This window comes from Salmo salar, chromosome 06 (genome assembly GCF_965601325.2).
Source record: "Salmo salar chromosome 06, fSalSal1, whole genome shotgun sequence".
Classification (NCBI taxonomy): Eukaryota; Metazoa; Chordata; class Actinopteri; order Salmoniformes; family Salmonidae; genus Salmo; species Salmo salar.
The window spans coordinates 51026362-51040906 of NC_138296.1; the positions used below are offsets into that span (position 1 = coordinate 51026362).

At 44.5% G+C, this 14545-nt stretch overlaps 1 protein-coding gene across 5 annotated transcripts in view; it reads left to right on the forward strand.

The window, feature by feature from the left end:
- LOC106607421 (pre-B-cell leukemia transcription factor 1) overlaps positions 1–13509 on the forward strand; it is a 49626-nt gene extending 36117 nt beyond the window's left edge. For 2 of the 5 annotated variants that reach the window (XM_014204347.3, XM_014204349.3), the window contains 7 exons: positions 4971–5218; positions 5414–5604; positions 5725–5860; positions 6167–6323; positions 7809–7939; positions 9607–9693; positions 9877–13509. In XM_014204347.3, coding sequence (XP_014059822.1) covers positions 4971–5218; positions 5414–5604; positions 5725–5860; positions 6167–6323; positions 7809–7939; positions 9607–9693; positions 9877–9969 — 1043 coding nt within the window. In that variant the 3' untranslated portion in view covers positions 9970–13509. The remainder of the gene's footprint in view (positions 1–4970; positions 5219–5413; positions 5605–5724; positions 5861–6166; positions 6324–7808; positions 7940–9606; positions 9694–9876) is intronic. The other 3 variants (XM_014204350.3, XM_014204352.3, XM_014204348.3) reach the window with 2 other exon arrangements.
- Positions 13510–14545: the final 1036 nt, after the last annotated feature.

The window sequence follows — 14545 nt, forward strand, 5'->3', positions numbered from 1 at the left end:
CATAGGGATCCTAATTCAACCTGTGGGTTCAGTAAGTCTTCAATTTCCTCCTGGGGCCCAGAGTCGCTTTACAATCCTTCCTTTCCTGATGCCACAGAACGCTCACTAGGTTGCTTTCATCAAATTTCAAATGACAGAGTACTCATTATAGAATTCAATGGGTGTCATAGACCTAAGTTGAAAATATTTGATATTTTGTTTATGTATATATGTGATATTTTTATCATATTTTCGACCTCGTCATAGACTGTGCAGTAAACTTTTTGTTAAGTTCCCAGTCTTCTCTTCTCTTTGTGAGTTGGCATTAAGACAGTCATTTTGGGGGGGGGGGGGGCGGGGGGGCAGTCACTTTCACTTGGTACTAGCGGCAAATTCGCCTGAATGTCAAGCCTTGACTCGTATGTAGTTTTTTCTTGTGTGAAGGTTATATGTAGCTTTTAACCTTCTTTCTGTTCAACCATTCTTTTTCTTCTGGATTTATTTATGGCCAGTTATGGAATAGTAGTAGGAGCATTTCCATTCTTATCAGTCTGTGTTCCCTCTTGCCACTTTTTTTCTTCTTTCTGCCTCCCTCTGCTTTTATGTCTCCTCCTGTGACTCCCTTGTTTTTCTAATTCTCCTTGGTTCTCCGTCTAGGCTACCCTTTCTCTTTACCTTTTTTTTTCTTTTTTCCTTCTCCCTCTCTCCCCCTCCCTCTCTCCCTGGTTTTCTCCCTCAGTGAAAGGCTGAGAATACCCAAGGGAGCTGATGCAATTAAAATGCTAATCCTGTCTGTCTACAGGGAGGGGAGGGAGGAAGAGGAGAGGTGGGGACTGACAGCATGAGGGATTGCAGCTCACATGGAGAACTCGACTGAAATGGAGAACAGAGAGAGGGAGGCGCCGGGAGAAAGGGGGATACAAGAGAGCGTGTGTGGGGGGGTCGTCAGAGTGAAAAGGGGATGCAGGACAGAGCGAGAGAAGACAGGCGTGGGGTAAAAAGTGTGTGTGCCATGAGCTGAGGGATGGATGATGGCCTGAATGTGTTCGGGGTACATGCATCTCCCCCTAATGTACTGAAGACACTACTGCTTTGTTAGGGTGGCCTTCAACCTCACCCCGCCACACATGTAGGCCGAGAGCCAGGGCTTCTCAACTCTGACCCAACGAGGTCCGGAGCCTGCTGCTTTTCTGTTCTACCTGATCATTAATTACACACCTGGTGTCCCTGGTCTAAATCACTCCCTGAATAAAGGGGAACAATAAAAACCATGTAAAAAAAAAAAAAAAAAAAAATGCAGTGGAACTGGCTTTGAAGTCCAGAGTTGAGTTTGGGGGGCCTAGAGAGTGGGTGTGTACCTACCTACCTGCGCTACCTACTAGGCCTACTACGCACAATTGCGTTCTAGCCTGTGTGCAGAAACCAGGTGTGTCTACTACACAGCATAGCGATATTGGCTGTGAGGCAGAAATGAGCTTCAGGATTATGTATGCAGTGGAAACCCCAGCTGGAGAGCCTGAATATTTCATAGTATGGCTGTAGCTCTCCTCTATTTCTCGCCTTGTGCCTCTTCTCTTCTCCCTGCCAGTCTCTCAATGCCACACAACCTGCCTAACCCTAGGGTGCTATTGTGTGGTTTTTACTATAGAATTGTATTGTGGCTGCAAACACCAGCTCCTTATTGCTTTATTGGAAAATGCATTACGACTGCTCAGTACTAAGTGCGTCGGCCCTAATAAATGTTTGTGTGTGTGTGTGATTGTCAGAAATTACAGCTTAATAATTGTAATTAGCGAAATCTGAGGTCATTAGGGGCTACAGCTGGGGGCTATAATAATGCCGAACTGGGGGGGTGTCTCAGCAGAGGTTGGGGCCGGATGGAGGGGAAGGACCCGGAGAGGCATGGTTGACCTTTTGGGCTGTAGGTCAGTTGGCTACTCCTTCTATGACCACTGCATCCAGAAGCACTAACTGACCAAAAGCAAATTATTTGATTAAGTGTGTTTTGCCTGGAGTGCTAGATGGGTGAGGTTTGTACCTTTGGGACTATTTCATTGGCGTTGTTGGTCTACACAAGCTCAGTCAAGCGCAGCTAAAGTATTTGGTACTCTTTCAAGTTTTTCGAGCCAATGTCTGAATATTCTGAGCCTCTAGTATATTGCACTGTCTGCTGCCTCTGCTGGATCGGGAAATGGTTAGTCTGGAACAGTGTCTGGGACCGGACAGCTCACACTGACATATACACGAACACACACACACACACACACACGAACACACACACACACACACACACACACACACACACACACACACTCTCTGGAAGCTACAAACTTATTGGAGAGCTGATGCACAACATACACAGGATAGGCTAATCCTCTAGCACTATTAAAGCAATCTACTCAGACAAGCCCTCCCCCAAACTTTAGAAAACGTAGCTAGTAGGTGCATAGTTTGCATACACATGGTAAAAGCACTTTCTCTCTAACTAGCCTATAAGTACTAAAGTACAGCTTTGTTAGTGGAGAGGGATGGGCCAATCGGGGTCATTTGTTCAGTCCGCTGGGTCTGCTACATTCCTGAGCCATGAGAGGGGGAGCAACAGAGAGAAGGAATGTGTCTCTGAGAGAACAGAGAAAGCGGATCTAGATGGAGAAAACAGGGAACAAGAAAAAATGAGGGCAACAGCAGGGGAGGAAAAAAGTTTATAGAAAATGAGGGAAAGTTTGATAGAAGTTAAGAGAAGAGAGCATTGTTTAGGGGATGTGGAGACTGATGGGGGAGATAGTGGGCAGAATTGTTTGGATGCACTTTAAAGTAGTACACTAAAAGAAGGGATACTGACTTTATTGTGCAAGCATCCTTATCTCAAGTATCCAGTAACTACATGTTAAAGCCACAATCCAGAGTTTGTGTTCTAGTCCAACAGCAACCCTGCCACTTTTGTGTATACTTTTCAAGAATCAATGGATAGGCCTATATCATTAACATTGAACTGCAGGAAATATCCCAGATGATGCATTTACTGTTCAGCATAACTCTCTCCCATGGCTGTGGTAACCCAGAGAGAACAAAGCTGGTAGAAATAGAATTGTGCTGTTTTACCCTCTGTTCCAGAACTGTAAGCTGTACAGAACAGGGCATTTACAGCTGCTAGTAATGGCTTTAACAAAAATACTTTATTAATCCATGCAAGAGGGAAATGTGTCTCCAGCTGTACCCAACCCCTTCGACATTATATACTGAACAAAAATAGGAACGTGACATGCAACAATTTTAACGATTTTACGGACTTACAGTTCATATAAGGAAATCAGTCAATTTAAATGAATTCATTAGGCCGTAATCTATGGATTTCACATGAATGGGCAGGGGCGCAGCCATGGATGGGCCTGGGGAGGGCAGAGGGTGTCCGGGTGGCTGGTCTCAGATGATTCTGCAGGTGAAGACGCATGTGGAGATCCTGGGCTGGCATTGTTTCACGTGGTCTGCGGTTGTGAGGCCGGTTGGGCGTACTACCATATTTTTTTTAAAACACCGGAGACGGCTTATAGTAGAGAAACGAACATTACATTTTCTGGCAGCAGCTCTGGTGGACATTCCTGCAGTCAGCATGTCAATTGCATGCTCCCTCAACGCGAGACATCTGTGTTGTGACACAACTGCACATTGTTAGTGGCCTTTTATTGTCCCCAGCACAAGGTGCACCTGTGTAATGACCATGCTCTTTAATCAACTTCTTGTTATGTCACACCTGTTAGGTGGATGGATTATCTTGACAAATGAGGAATGCTCACAAACAGGGATGTGAAGACATTTGTGCACACAAAAGATCCCAGAACTGTTCCATATGCACAAAAAACGTATTTCTCTTAAATTATTTCAGCTCATGAAACATGAGGCCAACACTTTACATATTTTTGTTCAGTATATATTCCTGTACTGTTAGCAGCAGAACAGTAAGTTGGACAGAACAGGCTCAGAGAGCTACTGGTCTTGGCTTTAATACAGGAGCGCTACAGGCCCCCTATACCCCCTTCACTCTACTGAGCCAAACCAAGCCAAGATGTGCTAGTCTGGTTAGGTTGCACATCTACCATAGTTGCTTGAAAGGACAATGTACAGTATGGCATGATGGTGTTAAAACAAAGGCTGTGAGTCAGAAGTGTGTGTTTGTGTATAGGAGTCTGTGTGCGTTGAGAGCAGTGTGCGCGTCTGTTTGCACCGTGTGTGTTGTTTTTGCACCGTTGTTTTGCGTCTGAGTGTGTACTGTGTGCCTCCGTGTGTGTGTCTATCTGTAAGAGAGAGAGAGATGAGTGCATGGCTGGGGGCTGACAGAGGTCCTGGGTTTAATACAGTGGAATAGCGGAGCGGTTGAAAGCTGTACTTATGGCCAGCCAAGCTTGTAGTGACAGCACATGCACTCCCATTACTCCGCCCATGTCTCACATTGCTGCTGCCTGCCCGCCTCTTTCTGCTCTGTACTGGCAGCCTGCCACTGACTGAGGTGCTACACTGCCACCTGGTGTTAGAATAGGGTACTGCTAATTTAGGACCCTATCCCCTTTATAGTGCACTACTTTTAGGGTGCCATTTGGGACCAATATTCAAGTGACGAGAGAATTGGCAGGGTTGTTTTGACAGCTCCGCACTTCTCCTTGAGGTTTTAGCATTGATAAAGTGTCCTGCTGTCCTCCTTTCCCATGTACCCGCTACATGTACCTCCCATGTACCCGCTGAAAATACAGTTTTGCCTATTTGGAAAAAAAATTCTCAGTACATTCAAATTCTCTATCTGAGAGTTTTACTACCATATTGCCTATACCTATCCAACTTCCTCAGATCTACTTCAAGTTAAGTGTCTAGGGTAGGATAAGGGGTTGAATTTTAATGAGTCTGACGTTGCAGTTGAGACATGGTGTTCCCTTATCCTTATTGATTTGATTTACTGATTGATTTGATATACTGAATTTCTCTTCTTTTTTTGCCTCAAGTGCTGAGTATCCGAGGCATTCAGGATGAGGACCCCCCAGACCCTCAGATCATGCGTCTGGACAACATGCTGCTGGCCGAGGGCGTGTCTGGCCCGGAGAAGGGCGGGGGCTCGGCTGCAGCAGCTGCGGCCGCAGCAGCAGCAGGAGGGTCGCCCGGTGCCGACGGCGGCATCGAGCACTCAGACTACAGAGCCAAGCTGGCACAGATCAGACAGATCTACCACTCTGAGCTGGAGAAATATGAACAGGTGGGAGAGACACATTTACACAGATTTCTCAATCTAAGCTGGAGAAATAGGAACAGCGCACACACATTTCGCTCTCCTTCAAAGATTAGTGTGTTCCTGAGAATTTGTATTATTTTGTATAACTGAATTTAAGTTTCAAATTTGTCTTGAAAGTCCCATCTCTCCCTCCTTCTCTTCCTCTGCCCTACACCCCAGGCATGCAGTGAGTTCACCAATCACGTGATGAACCTGCTGAGGGAGCAGAGTCGCACCCGGCCCATCTCTCCCAAGGAGATCGAGCGTATGGTGGCCATCATCCACCGCAAGTTCAGCTCCATCCAGATGCAGCTCAAACAGAGCACCTGCGAGGCCGTCATGATTCTACGCTCCAGATTCCTCGACGCCAGGTCTGTCTGTGCTTCTCAAGAGTTTTGCAGTAATTTAATTTGTAATCTGCAGCACGTTTTAAAATTGTTCCGAGATGATGAATATTGTCTGACTTTGTGTCGTATCAATGTCTCTGTCAGGCGTAAGAGGCGTAACTTCAACAAGCAGGCTACAGAGGTGCTGAACGAGTACTTCTACTCCCACCTGTCCAATCCCTACCCCAGTGAGGAGGCCAAAGAAGAGCTGGCCAAGAAGTGTGCCATCACAGTCTCACAGGTACCTCACAACATGCTTCTGCTGCCAGTGGACTTATCAGTACTGAAACCAGCTTTTCCCATTCTAATGTATAGGTGGTTCCCCTGCCTAAAATAATTTGGCTTTATTTGGTTTCAACTGAAAGTCTCAGGTGACTGAAAATGTACTGAAACGGGGATGGACTACCTGACATTTTCCAGTAAGACCGCTTGTTTTTGTTTTCCGTTGGGAAACCTTTTGCTACGGCGTGCACTGATGAATACAACCCTGGAAAGAAATCTAAGGGAAACACTGACTAATACACTGGTCTATCCGTCTCCCCCTCAGGTTTCTAATTGGTTCGGCAACAAGAGAATACGGTACAAGAAGAACATTGGTAAGTTCCAGGAGGAAGCGAACCTCTACGCAGTTAAAACAGCGGTGGATGCTGCCAGCGTGTCGGCGCAGGCTAGCCAGGCTAACTCTCCGGCGACGCCCACCTCAGGTACCGTGTGCCCCTTCCAACCACCCCTGACCCCCACCCCTCCATCCATATCTCAATCACCCTGCCGCCTCACACCAATCAGCTGATGTTCATGCTATTACACAAACACACTGTAGTTTATACACACTGGCAGAAGTGTAGACCACACACACTGGCAGAAGTGTAGAACCACATACATGGAATGAGGACTCTTTCTGTCTGTCTGGCTCGCTCTCTGTCTGGCTCTCCATCAGACTTTTCTACTGTTCTTCTGCTTGTTTGGTGTCTGATGCGTTGCTGTGATGTTATTGCACTCACAGGTTTTCTATAGAGGAGAGATTATTTAACTATCTTACTTTGAACCAGATTGATAATCTCCTCGTTAAAAGTTGCTTTAGTGTGGTAGAAAGTGGTCATTTTCAGGGATAAATGTATCTTGACTCAGCAGCATCAAAGATGCTGCGCTATTGCCCTAAGCAATAACTCATAGTAGGAAATGACCGTCATCCCCCATCTGATCATAAATCCAATTCCAATCACTAACCAATGTATTTTTTTAAATTTCTGAATGGTTTCTGTTCAATTTCACCACTTCCTCTTTCGATGTCATCATTTTAACATTATTTATTTAGCCTACTACTACTGCAAACTGTCTTTATGTAGCGGCCAGCACACCTTTACATTAGTGTACAGTATACACACACACACACTAGTGTACAGTATACACACACTAGTGTACAGTACACATGCACGCAAGCACACACACGCGCCCATATGTACCAGCTACCCCTATTTGCTCAGGAAGCAGACAGGAGCAGGTAGGTGATGTACCATTCAGTCATTGTGAGCTGTGCTGTATGCCTGCCTCATGGAAATAGAATCTATTATATTATCTGGATTCTATTTCTATGGTCTGCATCTCCTGCAGTAAGATTACAGCTCGCTGGTGGACTGTTGAGTATTAGGACTCAAGACTTACCAACTAAAAATGTCTGACTTACACTTTATGATGCTCGCTTGTTACAGTGTAACTAAAACGTTGACCTGCGTTTTTTCATGTAATAAGACATATTTGTGTTGTCTTGATTTTGGTCCGTTTCAAACAAGAAAGTTGCAGTTGGCCTATAGTTTGGCCATTTTCATATTCTCCTGCGCTCGTCTCATACTGCATTCACAACAATGTGAGGAAGGTGGAAATTGAAGATCCGTCTGTACATGTATTGGCTCATCTTGGCACCCAGAAGGCTGATTCACTAATTCACTGCTCAACCCTCTGACTGTGGACCACGATCCTCATGTTTTCAACACTAGCAAACGGTTTGTGAGCACGGGTATGACTGTCTCTTTTCAAAAGCCAGTGTCCTTTAACTTCCTGGTTGAACTGTGATCTCTGACCCCTGGCACACTGCGGTGCCTGATTTGGCTGACACGTCCGCACAGAGGTGTCTGACTGACAGAGCCACACTGAGATGCCTGATTGGCTGACACAGCGTGTGTTGCCTGCAGGGTCGTCGGGGTCATACAGCTTGTCTCATGCAGGCGACGCTGCAGCTGCTGCCTACCTTGGCCTGCACCCCTCGAACCTCAACGGGGCTGGGGAGGCCGTCCTCAACATCGCCTCCTCTCTGCAGCCCCAGGTAGGCACTGAGGACCTCTAGGAAAGCCTGCCTCAATGCCCCAACCACATCCCCCTCCAACCCAGTCCCTTTTGGGTTGCAAAATTCCTGTAACGTTCCCAAAATGTACTGGTTTTCATGAAATCATGGTTGGAGGTTTCTGGAATCAGGAGTGACTAGTGAAGGCAATCCTGGAATTTCTTCAAACAAGATTTCTGAAAAAACAGGGCATTTTGGGGAGGTTTCAAGGACTTTGCCACCCCCAAAACCAGTGACCCAAAAATTCCTGGACACCAGCTCCTCCTAGCACCTACCAGCTATGATTACCCCAACCTCCCTCTCCTCACCCCTGCCCTAGCATCACCCCTGATTCCTAAACACCCAACCCAAGACCCCCTGTGGCACCTGTCCCTGTTCCACTTAGTAGAGAAACACACCTCGTGGTGCATTTTGACCCTCCTCCCCTCTCTCTCCAGCCCCCTCCACATAACCTTGTTTCAGTTTGGTGTGCCTACCTTACTGTTCTCCCCCAGTTATTTATCCATCCATTTCATCGCTCTATGTCCACAGTTGCTTCTCCAAATGGCACCCTATTCCCTATGTACTGCACGACTTTTGAGAGAGATGGTGCCGTTTTGGACGCATGCAGCCCATGGCTATCTCTCTCCATCCTGTCACCACGGAAGCCTAAGGCCCCCTCTACTCCCTCATTACTCTGCTGTTGTTGTTGCCCTCCACCTCGTCACTGTGCTGTTTGTAAACCTGTGGAAGTGTACTGTTGTTGTTGAAGAGGAGCCACAGATTTCTGCTGTAAACAGTTGCCGGACGATCAGTGTCAGAGGCTGAGGGAAAATCCTCAGTTGCATTTCCTTGAGTTGTCGTGTCTGCTCCCCTCCCATCCTTCTCAAAACCCATTGGAGGAGAATGTCAGAGGGTGGAGAGACCGCTGGCTTTCTCATCCCAGAGAGAGGTTTTGATAAGGAGGCGAGGAGAGAGGACACGTGCAATTTGAGATTCTCCCTGGCTAACCAGACGGTAGGCAGCATTTTCTGCATACCATCAGTGATGACTGAGAATACAACAAATTGTGTGATAGATTAGATGGAAATAATTTCATCTCATCAATCTTGGAATGAATTAATACAGGAACAAGATATTGGCTTTCAACGTTAGAACTGTGACGGCAGAGAGGCGATAGTGTATGAACCCAAAATGAGGGTTGTACAGACAAGTGAGTAGAGGTTAGCTAGTAGGGAACCAGAAGTCCAAACCAAGAGCCATGCTGCTTTTGCGTTGACAGATACAGCAGAGGTTTGTGGAAACTTTAAAGTTCCTTTCATGACCACCTGTGTTTTGTGTGACACTATCCCCTGATTGATGCGCAAGTACATTTGTGTAGGTGCCAGACCTGGGTTCAAATGGTATGTTATCTTCTAAACACTTTGATTGAGCTTGCGTGGCACAACGGAACCAAGCCCATGTGGCACTCCAAACAGGCAGGCTCAATCAAACAAGCTCAAAGTATTTGAAAGGAAACAAATGATTTTTGAACCCATGTCTTGTGTGTGTGTGTGTGGGGGGGTTCTTCTATACTTGTGGGGACCTAAAATTCCCCACAAGGATAGTAAAACAAGGAAAGTGTGTGTGCATGCATCTCGCCTGATGGCGCCTGTCTTGTCTCCCTCCAGGTGGATACCCTGCACCGTGCTACACACCTGACGGCAGGCTATGAGGAGCTGACCACTAGCTCCCTCTACGTCCCACGCCGCCTCGACGTGAGTCAAACCTCCCTTATTGTCTTTCTTTTTGTATCCCTTTTATTTAGACCGAAAGAAATGCATGCCTAACAAAAAAGTTGGCAAATGTATTTGGAGCGTTTTACAAGTGGATTTTACTAGGGTCACAACACACCTATATTAAAAAGTTAAAGTTTTTCTCTCCTGGTTCTTTACTTCTAGCCTAGCAACAGCTGGCAGGACAACACCCAACCCTGCTCCGTCACCTCTCCACCAGGCCCCCCTGGCAGCGTTCACTCTGACACCTCCAACTGAGACCCCCCCCCTTTCTTCCACCCCAGAGACAGCTTTCTTTTGGGGTCTGCTCTGACCACTACCCACTTACCCCCCCCATCCTCCTTCCTGCCCGCCGGTCCACTACCGGTCCGGACTGGGAAACTAATGCCAGGCACTGTACACATACTTCTGTGGACCGTTAAGATGGACAGAAGACATTTACCTTCCTTCCATCCTACAGAAATTCTGGAGGCTCCTTTGTCTTCATATCGAATTTTAGGAGAGGAGACTGACTGGCGCCTGATCATGACATCATAACCCCTCGCCGCCTCCAGGACCTTTGGGGAACTACTAACCCAACCAACCTGGCTGTGTAGGGCAGGTGATGATCACTGATGATGTCCGTACATTACCTGTGTATATGTTCATGTCAACTCCACACAGTGTTCACAGCCTGTCCATTAGCTATCCCTTGTGAGGTTCTGGTGTTGATTCATGTGATAGTGGTCACACACACACTCTTAACGCCAGGTGCTGTGGCGATACGGATCACAAGATGAGCTCTGCTCACCTTGCTTGTACCAAAGTGATGTCCTCTCTCCTTCCCCCAACCTAATAGTTGTCACCCTCCTTCTGTTCCTCTGAGAACCAACTAGTAACACAAAGACGCCTTCCATCTTTTAGTATTGCTGACGCTTTCAGTTTGGGGGGGAAGATTTTTAAGTGAGTGCTTTATAGGTCAGATATGCACACACCACCCACCTTTTACAACCCCTCATATGGTACATGGACACAGATCTGTCAAGCACAAACTTTTGCACCTTTTTCCAGGTGCTTCTACCTGGTGACAGTTCTGGGGAGTTGAGCATACAGTAGGCTTGAGGACAGGACTGAAGATGAAGGGAGTGGGGAAATGAACGATCCTCTTTAGTCCTCCAGAGGTCGTTTCTATTGCGTCCCCCTTCGCTTAGTCATGAAAAGCTGTAGACTCTTTGTAGATGTTACTTTCCTCTGTCAACTACTTTTAGTTGATTGTAGCCCTCCCTCCCCCCCCCCCCCTAATGCTGTTTCACAAAGAAATGCACCAGCCACCAAATAAACAGTTTGTTGATAGAACCTAAATGTGGTGTTGGGATGGTGAAATGAAATATGTTTTGGGGCAGAGATGGCTATGTCATTTGGGGAGGGGGGGAAATGTGACATGACAATGTTTTAAAATATTTGTGACAGTCTTCCAATGCATGTAGGCTTTTTTAGGTGTTCAGTGATGGTTCTCATTTAAATATTCAAGTTATTTAGCTTCTTCACTTTTGTTTTCTCAAAGACACAGACCAAAAAGGAGTAGATGCGTTATGCTGTATGTACAGAGTTCTCAGATGTCTCAGTCGGGATGGCTTAATAAATACGTCCCAGCCTTATGGGGTAAGGATGGGCTGTATTCATTAGGAATGTAACTGACTGAAACAGGGAGGGACTTACCTGAATTTGTCCGTCAAGAAATGCTTGTTTTCGTTTGCCGTTGCTATACATTTTTGCTACGGTGCAAAACATTTAGCTTATAGTGTACACTAATGAATAGGACCCTGGGTTTATACTCCACCAAATGGTCTCTGGATCAGAACTTTCCTGGGGTGTGCTACGTGCACCGAAGTGCGTGAAGTCACAAAGCGGTTATGTGGAGTACATCTAGTGTAGATTCAGCCTTTACATTTTTTTGGTTTTTATCAGTTCTTCTTTGGTGTATTTAACAACTGTAGCCTCCCCACTAGCAGGGTATTGTTCAGTAGGGCGAAAACCTTTTAAAACCGAGTGATATGGGGAGATGCTACTGCCTGAACTTAGCCAATAGGAACATGTTTTTTTGGTTGCAAACAGGGCTTGACAACTAGCATCTACTCATAATAATCTGTTTAGCTCACAGGCCACACTACAACTTTGCATCGTACCAAAAATACCTGTTATCAATGTAATTAGGATGATTATATTTCACACCAAAAAGTTGGTGAATAAAAAGTCTCCAGTTTTGGTAGAGGGAATTGTATTTGTACTTTTTTTTTAATAGTTTTGTCAGGCCTCATGGCGTTTAAGTTTGGGGTTATATGGGGGGGGGCTGTTATGTCCGTCACACCAGTGCTAAAGAATTGATTGTATTGTTGCCATGGAAATGGAGCGTCGTTGCCGTAGAGGGCACCTGTTCCATGGGAAGGCATGTTTTCTCCCTTGACTCCATCTCAGAATCTGCTGGTAAAATTGTGTCCTATTGGTTAGCCCTATGATTTGGCCAATCAGCAAGGGCTTTACTGTTCTTAATAACTTTTACCAAAAAGGCAGCACTGGTTTTATGATAATCAAGGTAGTCTTTAGAGTCAAATCAGAGTTTCTCTGATTTCATTTCATTTGTAGTTTTTATTCAGCTTTTTTTAAATATTTTTTTTACAATCATACATCAACTGTTAAGAGTACTGGGCATTTTGATAAAGGACAAACTCTATATATTAAACAGATATACAGACATTTTAAATGTAAAATTAGGTTTTGTTAAATGCAGACATCGTTACAGAGAGCTCTTATATTGTGTTACCCAAATTAGTGTCCTTGTTTACTGTTATATTATAAACATTTCATATGGCTTATTATATCTTACAAGTTATGCTACCACTACTAAACCAAATTAGTTCCCTCTTCCTGTCTTTTTCTACCAGTCGGTAAATGGATGTCACTGTACAGATTGGAATGTTTGTTTTTCTCTTTTTATAAACCCAATGCATTATTTTTGCTTTTCCTTTGGGTGAATTGCCTGGTTGGTCATTAACGTTCTCCTGAGGTTGGGGTCAAGTTCTCTTTCTTTTTTTATGATTATTTGCATATTTAAATTTGGGGTATTTGTTAGTTGGGGTTGCAATGTAGGGGTTATGGGTATTGTAGTTTGGTGCTGTGTAAATTCCAATTGGAACTTGAGAATTTGTGAAACCGCATTTTTAACAATAAACGCTGAATTAATGCTGGAGACATTGTTGGCCATCTTGAATGCATAAATCGGCTCTTACCTCAACGGCTGGGGGGAAAAAACATCCTTCACACACATTTTAGAAATCCCTCAATTTCCCTTATCCTTTTAATTTCAGCCATTTCATTGGTGAATTTGAGTTTTCCCTGTATTTTGTAGTAACGGTACAGTTCAATGCAAAAATAGAGCACAGGTTGAGCCAATACTGAGTCAACCTACTGTAGGATTCTACCATTCTAATTCTTTGATTCTACCTGCGGCCGTAGAATTCCACAGCACCAAATCAAACGATAAAAGGCTTAATGTAATGTAATTTTTTGTTTTATTAGTATCTTTGTATATTTCTCCCTCTTCTCGTCCCACTGTATTTTAAATACCACCTCGTCTCTCTACCTCTTGTCTCTCAGTTTCTATTGTATATAAAACCCCACTGTTTCAAGACCTGTGAGTCTGTATGAACTCCTTTTATACCTCAACTTTAGAATTGTTCTAGAACGAGTATTAAGAATGACAAGTTGTAGTGCTCCTTATTAGAAGAAAAAAAACTAATAAAATATTTGTGCTTTTCATTATTTGGGGTTGGTTGTTTTTTTATTACTACATCTATGCTCTTGTGACATTTAAACAAATAAAATAATGACACCATTTAATGGTATCATTGTGTGGGCATATGTGTATTCGACACTCAAATTAAGCACAAAGTATAATTAATCCTGGACACAGCCCGTAGCCGTGGTACGTTGGCCACATCACAAACCCCCGAGGTGCCTTATTGCTATTATAAACTGGTTACCAACATAATTAGAGCAGTAAAAATAAATGTTTTGTCATACCTGTGGTATACTGTCTGATATACTATGGCTGTCAGCCAATCTGCATTCAGGGCTTGAACCACCCAGTTTATAATAGCCTGTAAACGCCTGCAGGAGGACTTGAAACCTGATAAGTGGTCCTCTAGCTAAGTTGGTCAAGGTAGAGCATGGCACTTGCAATGCCAGCATTGTGGGTTTGATTCACGGGACCAGCCGTACGCTAAATGTATGCATGCATGATCGAATATCACGCAGTTTCACTATAGTATCCTTTTGAAGTAAATGGTGAAACAGTGATTCAGTTTAATTTCCAGGCTTCCCTATATCCCCATGCTAGTATTTTTAAAGCATCTCATGGCCCTTTTTATAATGTATCACAGAATTTAACTGTGGCAGATGGAGGTAGTCTTTCCCTAGACAGTTTGGATGTTTCTGAGTATCCCAGTGTTAATGTAACACATCTAGATAAACAAAACATACTGTACATGTACAAACAAGCATCCCAAAATGTACACGTGAAAGTATGGTGTCATAAATAACATTTTCCAGTGCTTGTCCATTGTCCTCCTGTTTCAACCTCACTAAGGGCTTTATTCAATCTGTATCGTGGAAGTTAAGCGTAACAGTGTGATTTTAAATTTAAAGACAATGTTCCTGCATTCGCAGTAAACGCTGCGTGTATATCAATCGTAAATTACCTTTTAAATTTCTATTGTGCAATCTGTAACGCTTTAGCGACATTGAATAGAGCCCTAAATTCATGAGTGGCTGTTGATCTCATGTCCATGATGTCTAT